Raw genomic sequence first — 13,729 nt, 5'->3', positions numbered from 1 at the left:
TCCTTCCGTTGGTTCACTCCGCAACGGCCAGAGCTGTGCCGATCCGAAGCCAGGAGCCAGGTCCCTCTTCCGGGTCTCCTACACAGGTGCAGGGGCCCAAGCACTTGGGCCATCCTCCACTGCTTTCCTAGGCCATAGCAGAGAGCTGGACTGGAAGAGGAGCAGCAGGGACTAGAACCCGCACCCATATGGGATGCCGGCACCACAGATGGAGGATTAACTGACTGCACCATGGTGTCAGCCCCAGTGGAAGACTTTCTTTCTCTCTCTCTCTCTCTCTCTGCCTCTCTTAACTCCATCTTTCAAATAAATAAATCTTTTTTTTTTTTTTTTTTTTTTTAAAGACAGGCAGAGTGGACAATGAGAGAGAGAGAGAAAAAGGTCTTCCTTTGCCGTTGGTTTACCCTCCAACGGTTGCCGCGGCTAGCGTGCTGCGGCCAGCGCACCGCGCTGATCCGATGGCAGGAGCCAGGTGCTTCTCCTGGTCTCCCATGGGGTGCAGGGCCCAAGTACTTGGGCCATCCTCCACTGCACTCCCTGGCCACAGCAGAGAGCTGGCCTGGAAGAGGGGCAACCGGGACAGAATCCGGTGCCCCGACCGGGACTAGAACCCGGTGTGCCTGTGCTGCAGGTGAAGGATTAACCTATTGAGCCGTGGTGCCGGCCTATATGATTGTTATTTATAATTATTCATTAAACTGTTTTAGCCCCATTTTTACATGTATGTTAAGATTAACTGATTAAGATTTATGCCGTCTCATCTGACACATTATCAGGGAATCTAGCAATAGTATTTAAAGTGGCATCTTTTATATCTTTTGCTTCAGTGATCTCCACAGTATTAATAAATATGAAGGGTGATTCTGCAAATCAATGTGAGGCATAGGCTTTACTAGTTTTGCATCCCAGGAATTAGTTTCTTGAGCTTAATCAGATACCTTTATAATCCATTTCTACAAATAAACACTATGTTTTATAAAGGATTAAAAATTCAAACATCTAAGGTCATCATTGTGGAGTAGCGGGTACAGCCGCTACCTTCAATGCTGGCATACTAAATGGTACCAGTTTGTGTCCCTGCTGCTCTACTTCCAATCCAGCTCCCTGCTAATGGCCTGAGAAAAGCAGCCAAAGATGGTCCAAGTGTTTGGGCCCCTGCCGTATACGTGGGAGGTCTGGATGAAGCTCCTGGCTCCAGCTAGGCCAATCCTGGATGTTGTGGCCATCTGGAGAGTGAACCAGGGAAAGCAAGACAGATTGATCTCAATCTCTGTCTTTTTGTCTCTCTTTCTTTTCTCCTTCCCTTCTTCCCAGCCCAACCCTCACCCTGATCCTCCCCTCCCCATAAATCTACATTTTAAATAACAATTAAAAAAAAAATTCAGGGGCCAGCACTGCGGCATAGCAAGTAAAGCCACTGCCTGCAGCACCGGGTTGAGTCCTGGCTGCTCCACTTCTGATCCAGTTCTCTGCTAATACACCTGGGAAAGCAGTGGAAGATGGCCCAAATGCTTGGCCCCTGCACCCATGCGGTAGACCTGGAAGAAGCTCCAGGTTCCTAACTTCGGATTGGCTCAGCTCTGGTCATTGCAGCCATTTGGGGAGTGAACCAGAAAATGGAAGATATTTCTCTCTCTGTCTCTCTCTCTCTGCCTCTGCCTCTAAAATAAATAAATAAACATTTTTTAAAAAAATTCAAATCCTTTTTAAGATGGATGGTTTTAGCTGATAACTACAAGATACATACAAGAAAAAATTTAGCTTGAAGACGGAAAGTACTTACAAAGAATAGATCCAAATTTGAGACAATCCTCATTAGCAACAAATATACCATCTTATCTGTGACCAACCTGTAAGTTTTCATGCAAGCCCTATTTGAACTGTATTTAAGAAGACTTAAGTATGATTAATAATTGCATGAAAAAGAATAAAAGGATTACATTTTAGGATGCAATTATAAGCATCCCTAGTTCAGTTCTACATTTTCAAAGTGATTACTAAGTATAACTTAGGAAGTTTCCCCTCAAAGAATTGTATTTCATTTTTAGTTAATTATTTCCTATAAAGAATCACTGTACTCTAAAAATAATGAAGAACATTAGGAGGAAAATGAAGTACTAGAATTATGAAATAACAAAAAGGATGTCTTAACTTGAAAACAAAAAGAAAAACCCATATTGTGACATTGAACTTTCTTAAATCTTAACTTTCCAAATTTTAATTTATTTGGAAGTAATAAAAATTACTTTGAAATAAGGGAACTACTTTGACAGGCAACCACAGAGAAAGGAATTTATCTAAATTTCAGAAGCTGAAGAACTAGTAATTATTTTAAAACTATTATTTCGTGGTGGGCATTTTGGCACATAAGGTTCAGACACAGCTTGGGACACCTGCACTCCATACAGGAGATGCCTGGTTCAAACGCAGCTACTCTGCATTTCCCATCCAACTTCCCACTAATGTGTCTGGAAAGCAACAGACATTGGCCCACACATAGTTGACACAGCTCCTGTCAACTATGTAGGAGAGCCAGATGGAGTTCCTGGCTCCTAGCTTGGACCTGCCACAGCCCCAGCTATTGCTGACTTTCAGGTAGTAAGCCAGGGGATGGATCACCTCTTTCTCTCTGTGTCTCCCTATCCCTCTATCACTTTCAAATAAATAAATAAACAAGTCTTCATAAAAAACAACAGAGTTCAAGGACCTCAATATTCTTTCAAAATCAGATTTCAAAAAAACCAGTTCTATAATGGCAAAATGTTTCATTTAGGCAAAATGTTTATATTTAGGCAAATATAAATTTTTACCATACCCTTTGGAGGTTGCAGAAGTCTAGAATTCTCAAACAAATGCTTCTTTTTGATAGGTAAGATAACTGTGTCTTTCAGATCCGTAATGACATCATCTAAACCTGCTATATCACTCCAAGTAACCTGGGAAAAGTTATGGTCAATATGAATTTTACAAATAATACACATTCACAACAGTAAAAAAGTTCCTCCACAAATGGCAAACCTTAATCTGATGATTGCACACAAATAATAAAAAGACTAAAAGTTATATATTAATATGAGTAAAAACCTTCCACAGCAATAATGAAATTAATTGCTATGACATTGGAAAAAAAGAATTTAACAATCAACTTCCTACTATTAAAAAAAAAAAAGGCACTAAATCAGACACAGGGGCCGGCACTGTGGTGCAGCGGGTAAACACCCTGGCCTGAAGTGCTGGCATCCCATAAGGGAGCCAGTTCGAGATCCGGCTGCTCCATTCTGATCCAGCTCTCTGCTATGGCCTGGAATGGCAGTGGAAGATGGTCCAAGTCCTTGGGCCCCTGCACTCATGTGGGAGACCCGAAAGAAGCTCCTGGCTCTGGATCGGCGCAGCTCCGGCTGCTGCAGCCAACTGGGGAGTGGGCCATCGGATAGAAGACCTCTTCCCCTCTCTCCTCTCTCTGTGTGCAGCTCTGGCTTTCAAGTAAATAAATAAATCTTAAAAAGAAAAAAAAATAGAGAAGAAAAACCTTCTGATTCAACTTTAAGAGACAAAAAAAAAAAAAAGCAATCAACCTAGCTTTAATCTAGCATAATAAAGGGGTGGGAGGCAAGGATCAGCCAGAAACTAGTTTATGCCATATTTACTTTCTTTACAACTAAAAAAGAAACAAAAAGAAAAGGACAGTAAAGAAAGCAAAGTAGAAACCAGCAGCCAAATCTGAAAAAGAAATCATACACTTATTGTGGCTGCAACAACATATTGTCTATTTTAGTACAGTTACTCAGATTTGTAAATTCATAAATCAAATTCAAATAGAGGCCTTATTGTAGAGTTTGTACATGTCTCTCTATATACATTTATTAAAAAATTCTGTAGATTTTATTTGCTAGATTTGGAGATGAGAATATTATACTCTGTACTATTTATATGAATATAATAATATAGTCAATAAATACATTCTAGTATATTTATAGCAGTGATTTTAAAATTCATTTCAGAACTCTGAGTTTATACATTATCTGATGCTCAAAAAAAATCCTTATTAACAGGTATTGTTATATTGTCCTCAGGTTATACATAAAGAAACCACGACTCAAACAGAAAATCATCTGGGAACTTAGATTTTGGGAGGGCCCCACCACTTCCCAACAAGAACAGCTCACTGTGCCTAACTGTTGATGAAAATGATAAGGGTTTTGATAAGTATCTGTTTGGTAGATGTATGTGTGTTTCCAGGGCAGATAATTTTGCATGTGCTGTCACACAACTTGCTGATGTAATAATAAAGCACGCTCTGTATTATTCCACTTGGAGAGAAGTCTTAGAATTTTGGACCTGGCTTCCTCCAGTCTGTACCTCATGCCCTGTTTTCTCCACTGATTCTGCCCTGTATTTGTCTGGTATAACAAACCATATCCCTGAGTAGGACTATATGCTAAGTCCTACAATTTCTCCTAGACAGTCACTGAATCTGGTCATGATCTTCAAGACTATTGACATGAAACACCAGACAAAATAAATTTTAACATCAAAGATACATACATGCATGTTAAGAGGGTCTACTAGATGAGCAGCAATACTCATTTCGTATTCTGAAAGCTTCACATTTTTCACACCAATTTGCTTCATCAATTTTTCTGCCTAGAAAGAAAAGAACAAGCAACCTCCTTTGGTTTGATATTTAGATACTGGCACTTCAAAACAGACACATGTAAACTCTAAATAGCAAAGGACACACATACAAGAATTTTTCCAGGATATTCTATGCCCCCTAATCCTAGTATTCCCTACTGTGAGGCCTTAGGTGAAGGAAAAAAATTTGAAGTTTCACTCCACAGAAATCAAAGCAATTTAATCAGTTCTTAAGAAATGAGAAAACAGGATACATGATTGAAGAGATCATGTACTTCCAAATATAGCTTCCCAAGCTTTGATGAGACCGTAAGGTATAGTTTGGTTTCTCTTTCCTAGCAGGATTATCATGACAGGGATAGGTGAATCTCAAGAAGACCAAGGAGTTAAGGATACCAAGGAATGTGCAATTAGAGTTTCTTTCATTAAATTAAGAGAGCATCTGAAACAGATACTCAACTTCCTTCAAATTATCTAGATAGCTGCAACTGGTGCCCAACCATATCTAATTTCAAATTGTCTTGAGATTTTGTTCTTTTTAGCTGATATCAATTCCTAGGGCTAGTAAACCAGAATTAATAAAAGTAATTCTAAATTAGAAATATGCATGTAGATATTCTCAAAGCAGGCCAAAAGTAACATTAAATCTATGAATTCTAGCAATGAAACAAAGCTTTCAATAAAGATAAGTATACTGAATGTGCCAAACATGTCAAAACAATAAATGGATTAATTCAATGAATCTTCTTAGTAATCCTATAAAATAGGTACAAATTTCCCTCTATCGCAGAAAAATAAATTTAATTTATTATCACTTGTATTTAAACGCTAGAAGATACCTTTTTCTAGACACCCAGAGATAGCAATCTTCTTTCAGGATTACTGTACTTGTATCTCTTTTCTGATTTTATCACATGTATCCTGAAAACCACTGCTTAAAATGGCTTTGTCCTATGGCGCTTTTGTACTGTGTTTATGTAAGTAACCCAACAATGCACTGAGTTCTTCTTCCTCCTCTTGTTTTCTTCTTACTGCTTTTCTTTCCTCAACACCTTTAATTGCTTGTTCCTTATGAATTTCATATCAATTTTACTGATTTTACAAAAGATTCAGCTCCAATAAACCCTGATTCTGACAGCCAGATAACCAGCAATGCAGAGCTCAGTGGTTTTCTGGTGTTAACAAAGGCTCCTTCTTCCAAATTTGCATGCTGTGATGGCTGCTCTTAAAAATACCTGGCAGTTGGCCGGTGCCGTGGCTCAACAGGCTAATCCTCCGCCTAGTGGCGCCAGCACACCAGGTTCCAGTCCCGGATGGGGCGCCAGATTCTGTCCCGGTTGCCCTTCTTTCAGGCCAGCTCTCTGCTTTGGCCCAGGAGTGCAGTGGAGGATGGCCCAAGTGCTTGGGCCCTGCACCCCATGGGAGACCAGGAGAAGCACCTGGCTCCTGCCTTCGGATCAGTGCGGTGCATTGGCCGTAGCGCGCTGGCCGCGGCAGCCATTGGAGGGTGAACCAACGGCAAAGGAAGACCTTTCTGTCTCTTTCTCTCTCACTGTCCACTCTACCTGTCAAAAAAAAAAAAAAAAAAAAAAAAAAAAAAAAAAAAAAAAAACCCTGGCAGTTGAAATTTCTGGATTTTAAAGGTTTCAGTATATATCCTTCACAAAATATTTCAGCTATTTTTTTCTCAAAGTAACAGAAAACAAGTTTTGAAGAGTTATGATGTAATGACAGGACTAAAAATAGGAAGACATTAAGTTAAATAACTAAGGACACAGTATGTGACCTTCCTGTGTCTAAAGAATTCTTAGTACTGAATCTTTCCTGGACTTTGACTACTAAACCACAATCACAGGAAATTTATAGTCCTATTAATATATAAAATATATTTATAGATGCTCAGAACATTAAAACTTATTCACCACACACTTTAAAGTTCTTAAATAATGTACACATTCCAATTAACCCAACCCATTCTTTCACCACATAGCTATCAAAACTCTACTACATCTAAATATAACCTAACAGCAGCATGTGCCTGTGCCTACAAAATTCATGTCAGTATAACAAAATCCATGTCAGTATATCTCCTATCACTACCAATTAAATATTCCACCTTTCACAAGCTGTAAACTTTCTTGGCTTCAGGCTACAAATTATTTATAAATACCCTATTTAATCTAACATAAAGTATTTCTAGGTTACAGTTCCTGCTTTGAATGCAACTATCTCATCTTTTACCTCTCATCTGAAAACTGTATTGCTTTTAAAATGAAATGTGGTGCACAGATTAAATAACCTGGAAATGTTCTATACCTAAGTTTTTAGATTCTGTGTTCTCTCTGTGTCCACAAAAGCCATACCTTCCTCCTCCACATTCACACCTGATCATTGCCCTCAGTGCAATTCTCTTCTATTCACCACCTAAATAATCCCTCATCTGGTAATACTTGACTTCCTAGATGATACTCTTTATGACCTTTTCTCCTTGACATTTCCATAACAGAATATTTACAACCGTCTTTTGCAATCTTCTCTTTTGGTTACAGTGACTTACCCAAGCGACTATGCAAACAAAAAGATGTGGCGTATAGTCAAATAATCTCTGGGGTTTTAAAAAATTATACTCCTCATGAACTTTCACAGTTTGTTATTTTTCACCAGAACATAGGCATTTCAGTTGAGAATATCTTCCACAGAAAGCACTATTGTTTTATGTACTTAGGGTATGTTTATGTAGAAAAGACTATTACCAGTACCTTACACTATCAGGCTTTATTCTTACTCCTCAGGTCATTATTTGATTTTTAGAGTTCTCTTGTTAAAAACTGGATAGATAAAAACATATCTTTAGAATATTTAAATTCTTTATCCCTATGAAGAATCACAGCATAACCAATAATCATCCAGATTTGAGAAAAAGAACATCACTCATCTTTCAATTCTTTCTATGAGTCCCCCAATAAACATCAACTTCTCTTGTCCCTCAAGAGAATCCTAAATTTAAATCATTTCTTGCTTTCTTTTTTATATATAATTTAATCATGTTTGATTCTCTGAAGCTTAATCTTGCATGTTTTTAAAACTTTACACAGAAATCACAATGTATGTACTCTGTCTTCTCACCCAACACTGTATTTCTGAGTTACTCATGTGTCTGTTGAGCAGATCTCTTTCAGTGACTTTTTTTGCTGAGTTTTTTGCTCCAGCATATGTAGGAAACAAGAATATGCCACCCTAAGATATACCACTTTGGCATAAAAATTATTTTGAGGGGCTGGCGCTGTGGTGTAGCACGTAAAGCTTCCACCTGCAGTGCTGGCATCCCACATGGGCGCTGGTTCGAGTCCCAGCACCTCTACTTTTGATCCAGCTCTCTGCTGTGGCCTGGGAAAGCAGCAGAGGATGGCACGAGTCCTTGGGCCCCTGCACCTGCATGAGAAACCCGGGAGAAATTCCTGGCTTCTGGCTTTAGACAGGCACAGTTCTGGCCGTTGCAGCCAACTGGGGAGTAAAACAGTGGGTGGAAGACTTCTCTTTCTCTCTCTGCCTCTCCATCTCTTTCTGTGTAACTCTTTCAAGTAAATAAATCTTTGAAAAAAAGATTATTTTGAGTTGAAGGCAATCCAGAAGAAATGGATGTAAGAAAAGCTCTCTTCCCTCCCCATATTTGCCTAAAGCAGGACATAAATTTACTACTGTGCCCCTTCTTCCTTCTCTACAAAGAAAGTCAAAAGCTAATCACAGAAGAGAAGTTTAGACCCTTGGAGATATTCACCATAAGAATCCACATAATCAACTTTCCCCACTAGTCTTTATTGATATTTGTTTCCATACCTCTGCCTTCCAAGGATTTGTTACTTCTAGATTCAAGGTACTTTTCTTTAATCTGATCACTTCTCTAAAAATGTATTGTTCTATTGCTAAGATATAATCTCTGTGAATCAGGTTCTTAACTAATAAGGTTATGCATCTTATGTTTTTTGAACACTATAGATTCTCTTTTTTAAGATGTCTGACCATTTTTCAAGTTTTTTCTTACTGTTTCATATGCATTTTTTATATATCCTAAGACAAATTGTTTAATATTATAAAATAGGAAACATTGATATATAAACACTTTATATATTCTTAATTCCACAGTAAACCAACAAAGTGGGTATTAATATTATTTCTTTTAGGCCGGCGCCGTGACTTAACAGGCTAATCCTTCGCCTTGCAGCGCCGGCACACAGGGTTCTTGTCCCGGTTGGGGCGCCAGATTCTATCCCGGTTGCCCCTCTTCCAGGCCAGCTCTCTGCTATGGCCTGGGAAGGCAGTGGAGGATGGCCCAAGTGCTTGGGCCCTGCACCAGCTTGGGAGACCAGGAGAAGCACCTGGCTCCTGGCTTCGGATCAGTGAGATGCGCCGGCCGCAGCGGCCATTGGAGGGTGAACCAACGGCAAAAAGGAAGGCCTTTCTGTCTCTCTCTCTCTCTCACTATGCACTCTGCCTGTCAAAAAAAAAAAAAATTATTTCTTTTATATGTAAAGGAACCCACTGTATGGAGAAGTTAAATAAAACTCTTCTTTTCAAGAGTGTCTTGTCTTTACAGATATTTGTTCTTCCATATAAATTTTGGAAAATACACAAAGCTGCTGATGTATTTTTGCTAACACTAAAATTTAAATTGGCTTCAATAGTTTTATTACTTTTTCTATGAATGTGTTGTACACCTTGTGTTGTCAGTTGTTTTACACTTTTGATGCTACTATAAATAGTACCTTTAAAAATACATTTTCCAACTGTGATGAATATACAAATACATATACAATTGATTTTCATATACTGATTTTTGTACCCAACAACTCTGTTAAACCATCAAGAGGTCATCTCTCTCATGATGGCATCCTCAACTGCTTCAACCACTGGTGATTACTCCTTTTTATGAAAGCCATAGTTTTTGTCTATAGTGCTCATTAGGCTACTTACTACTGTAATTTATAATATCATGGATAAGTCTTTTGTCCCTACCATGGGCAGACACAGTATCTAACACTTAACATACCTGATATTTAGAACAATACTATACACACAGTTTTCTATAAAGGCTTAATGATAATGGTCCACTCATGGAGTACTTAATATCTATATTTGGCTATCTGTATATCTTCTACATGTATATTACAGGAGATCCTGGAAGCCAAGAAGAAAAATAACAAAATTCTCTTTGTTTAAGAAGTCATATCCCTACTTTCAAAAATGCTGAAAATGATACAACTTGTCAATATTTTGACCTCAAACTGATTTTCATGATTCAAATGGGAGGAAAAAAAGCTATGTACAGGTTGTGAAATGTATATAATCAAATAAGTTTTTAAGAAACTTTACACTGAAAAAAAAAAAAAGAAATTTTACACTGATCAGACTTTCCAGAGTGTCATGAATATATAGTATGATGACATAATCTACAATTTGAGATAACTACATATAATTAGATCCAGGGAATATATACTTTCTGTAGTATTTCTGAAACTATGGTTTTCACTTTTTACTGATTTATGCAATGCTGTAAAGCAGTCATTTATTTACATCAGTATTTCCCATACTAGCCCGTAGCATTCTGAAAGATCAAGATTTATTCATCTTTTTACCTCAGCACCAAGCATTTGCTATGAATGCAACAAATGTTTATTGAGTGAATCAGTATCATAACACATTAAGTTAAACCTAGAAATCCACAAATATGAACATATTGACCTTAAACTGCAAGAAAAATAAGACTCTTTTAAGGCTTTTATTTTTGAGGATGACTAGAAACCAAACAAACAGATATATCATCCTAATAAAGAAATGACCACAAGAGGCAGCAGCTGAAAAAAGAAAAATTATATCATATTATTAATCAATGACTTTTAAAGCAATTCCCTAATTAGATTTTATTATAGCTTATGTAAATCTAACACTGACAGCTTGTCACAATCATCCGTATTTCAAAAGTCATCCAAAGGGAAATACATGTTACTGAAGATAAACATTTTTCAGTCTGTTAAAAATGTTATCATTTCCTGTTTACAAGCTGACAGAAAATTTTAATGAGGATGTTCACCACAAAAGTTAAATGACTTGAGAAATGAATATATTAGGAATAATGAAATTAAGTATGTGGGCTAACACATTCTGATATAAGTCTTTACCACTCTGCTATGTTCTTAGGTTGGGGAAAATATTTGCAGCCACAAGAAAAATGATATTCAAATAAATTTCAACCATACCTGTTTCTGAGCTTCTACTTTTTGCTTTCTCGTTGGATCAATTGCATCTACCATCCATTTGATAGTAAAGTATGTTACTGCACCAAATATTGTCAAACGGAAAATTAAACCGACAACTTCATTCCGACTCAAGGGACGAGAAAAGGCTTCAGCATGTACCATCTTGATTGTTAACCTTTAAAAACAAACAACGTTACTAAGTAATAACCATAGTCACTAAATTGGGAGAGTGATAAAGTTGCTTATACTAAGCAAGAAAAACTAACTTCTAGTCAAATTCAAATATTACCTTCTTTGATAAAAGTGTTTCATTTTAAGGAGAAAAGAATTTTTAAATCTTAACAAGTACATTTAGGTAGATTAGAAATGGGTTTATTTAGTAGAATTAATAATTCCATTTGAAAAATGCAGTAAATGTCTTCAAGTGTTTATTTTTTCAAATAGGCTTTAAATAACCATTCAGAGAGTCTAGAAAAATAATGACTATAACATTAATGCAACTGATAACAGGAAGCCTCACTATGAAATAGTTTACTAATAAAATGGTAAGAATTTCTTCTATTAAGTGTAATGTATACAGGGTAATTTTTTAAAGTGAAATTCAGGGGGGTGGTGTGTGGTATTGCAGGTAATGCCACCACCAGCACACTGGCATCCCATATGGGTGTGAGTTCAGGTCCAGGCTGCTACACTTCCTATCCAGCTCCCTTAATGTGCTAGAGAAAGCAGAGGTGGATGTCCCAGGTCCTTGGGTCCCTGCACTACATGCAAGACCTGGTAGAAGCTCCTGCTTTTGGTCTGGCACAGCCCTGGCCACTGCAGCCATCTGGAGAGCAAACCAGAGGATGGAAGACTTCTCTCCCTCTATAACTGTGCCTCTCAAATAAAATACATGTTTAAAAAAAAAAAAGTTAAACTCAAACTGTGAATTGATACACTCTTCCTTCATACCTACTTTTAAAGGTTTTCACAGCCTACTTAAATTGAAATATGCCATTTTCTCAAGTAGTAAGTGACATTAAATTTTTGGAGCCAGCATTTTGCTCTCCCAAATCCTGCTATATAATATAAAGCAACAGAACTTCAAAAAAGTTTGAGCCAAGAAAACAGCCACAAGAATACAGCACTTACTCAAAACACAAATAAAATAGGAAGTAAAAAGCTTACTTTTACATACAAGTATATACCCAAGTAGCTACACCAAGAATGAACTCCACTATCAAAAGCAGTAACTACCCAGAATAAGTTTGTTAGGGATGATGCAACTATCACATTTTGGGAAATAGGATCTCAGCTCCAAATAATGACATTAAACTCTCAAAATAAGACTATGTTGAGTGCTATGGGATATATAAGGAAAAAAGAATATATAGCTTGTGCTCATGAAAATGAATAAATTAGAATTTGTACAGATGGCTCAGTGATATGTAAAAATTAGGTATTGCAGGGGCCGGCACTGTGGCGCAGCAGGGTAAGTCATGGCCTGCATTGTGAGTGCCAGTTCTAATCCTGGCTGCTCCTCTTCAGATCCAGCTCCCTGTTAATGCCCCTGAGAAGGCAGCAGAGGATGGCCTGAGTGCTTTGGCCCCTGCTACCCACATGGGAGAATCCAATAGTGTACAAGCTTCAGCCCAGTGTGGCCATTTCAGGAGTAAACCAGTGGATGGACAATCTCTGTCTCACCCCATCTCTCTCTAACTCTTTCAAATAAATAAGTCTTAGAAAACAAACAAACAATCAAAACTTTAAAAATATTAAGTCCTGCAAAGATTCAAATTATTATTTCTCAAAAATATTCTCTAAAATCATTCTCCCCCCCCCCTTTTTAAAATTTGTTTGTTTATTTGAAAGTCAGAGTTACACAGAGAGAGGAGAGTCAGAGAGAAAGAGAGAGGTCTTCCATCCAATGGTTCACTCCCCAGATGGCCTCGCCGGAGCTGCGCTGATCCAAAGCCAAGAGCCAGGAGCTTCTCCTGGTCTCCCACGTGGGTGCAGGGGCTCAAGGACTTGGGCCATCTTCCACTGCTTTCCCAGGCCACAGCAGAGAGCTGGATCAGAAGAGGAGCAGCCTGGACTAGAACAGGCGCCCTTATGGGATGCCAGTGCTTCAGGCCAGGGCGTTAACCTGCTGTGCTACAGCTCCGGCCCCTCTTTCCCTTCTTGTTACCACTAAATTAAAGATCCTCTTCACTCCTCTCCCCTGGAATAGTACCGACAATTTTTAATTCCTCCTACATAACTTCCCTCCATTAAAAAGTATTTACTTCCCCCAATCAAAAGATTCCGGAACTTCCCTCCTTACAGAACTCCAAAGCAATCAACTTTATCCTAACCTAGGTCCAAAGAGTGACTTTTGAGCATTCTCGCACTACCCTTTCTCCAAAGGAACTCTCAACAGCTGTTGAGTGCCAGCTGAAAATGCCATACATACTTCTGCTGCAGCATATCTGCTTTGTATCCTGGATGAACCATGTCCCCTCATTTATCTAGGGGCAGTCAATTTTACTCAAACTTCAAAAACCAATTGTATTTACTCCACAAAATCTCTCAGATTATATAATCCTTGGTATTATTCATTTGGCTCTATTACACTATTTTTAAAAATGGCTTGTTTTCTTTTTAATAATTATTGAACTTTATCCTACTCAACTACAGTTTAAGTCCTTATAAAAAGGATTTAGATTTTATCCATCTTAATAAATATCATGCACAAAATAGAGGTTATTCAAAAATTAGCTTTCAAAGAATATACTTCAACTGAAAAAAAACCTCTCAAGCATCCCAATAGTCACTGCTAGATTTCCAAAGGATTTCTAACAGTCAAGGTTCCAAAGTTCTCC

The 13,729-nt window shown here is 38.0% G+C and overlaps 1 protein-coding gene across 1 annotated transcript in view; it reads right to left on the bottom strand.

The window, feature by feature from the left end:
- The window catches only part of ATAD1 (ATPase family AAA domain containing 1), a 41,695-nt gene that overhangs the window by 26,205 nt on the left and 1,761 nt on the right, over window positions 1-13,729 (bottom strand). Inside the window, exons 2-4 of the mRNA XM_062214641.1 lie at window positions 10,890-11,064; window positions 4,546-4,644; window positions 2,816-2,936 (exon numbers count right to left, since the gene is read on the bottom strand). Of these exons, the coding sequence (XP_062070625.1) occupies window positions 2,816-2,936; window positions 4,546-4,644; window positions 10,890-11,051 (382 nt within the window). The 5' untranslated portion in view covers window positions 11,052-11,064. The remainder of the gene's footprint in view (window positions 1-2,815; window positions 2,937-4,545; window positions 4,645-10,889; window positions 11,065-13,729) is intronic.

This window comes from Lepus europaeus, chromosome 17, assembly GCF_033115175.1.
Source record: "Lepus europaeus isolate LE1 chromosome 17, mLepTim1.pri, whole genome shotgun sequence".
Taxonomy (NCBI): domain Eukaryota; kingdom Metazoa; phylum Chordata; class Mammalia; order Lagomorpha; family Leporidae; genus Lepus; species Lepus europaeus.
This window is presented reverse-complemented; position numbering and strand designations above follow the sequence as displayed.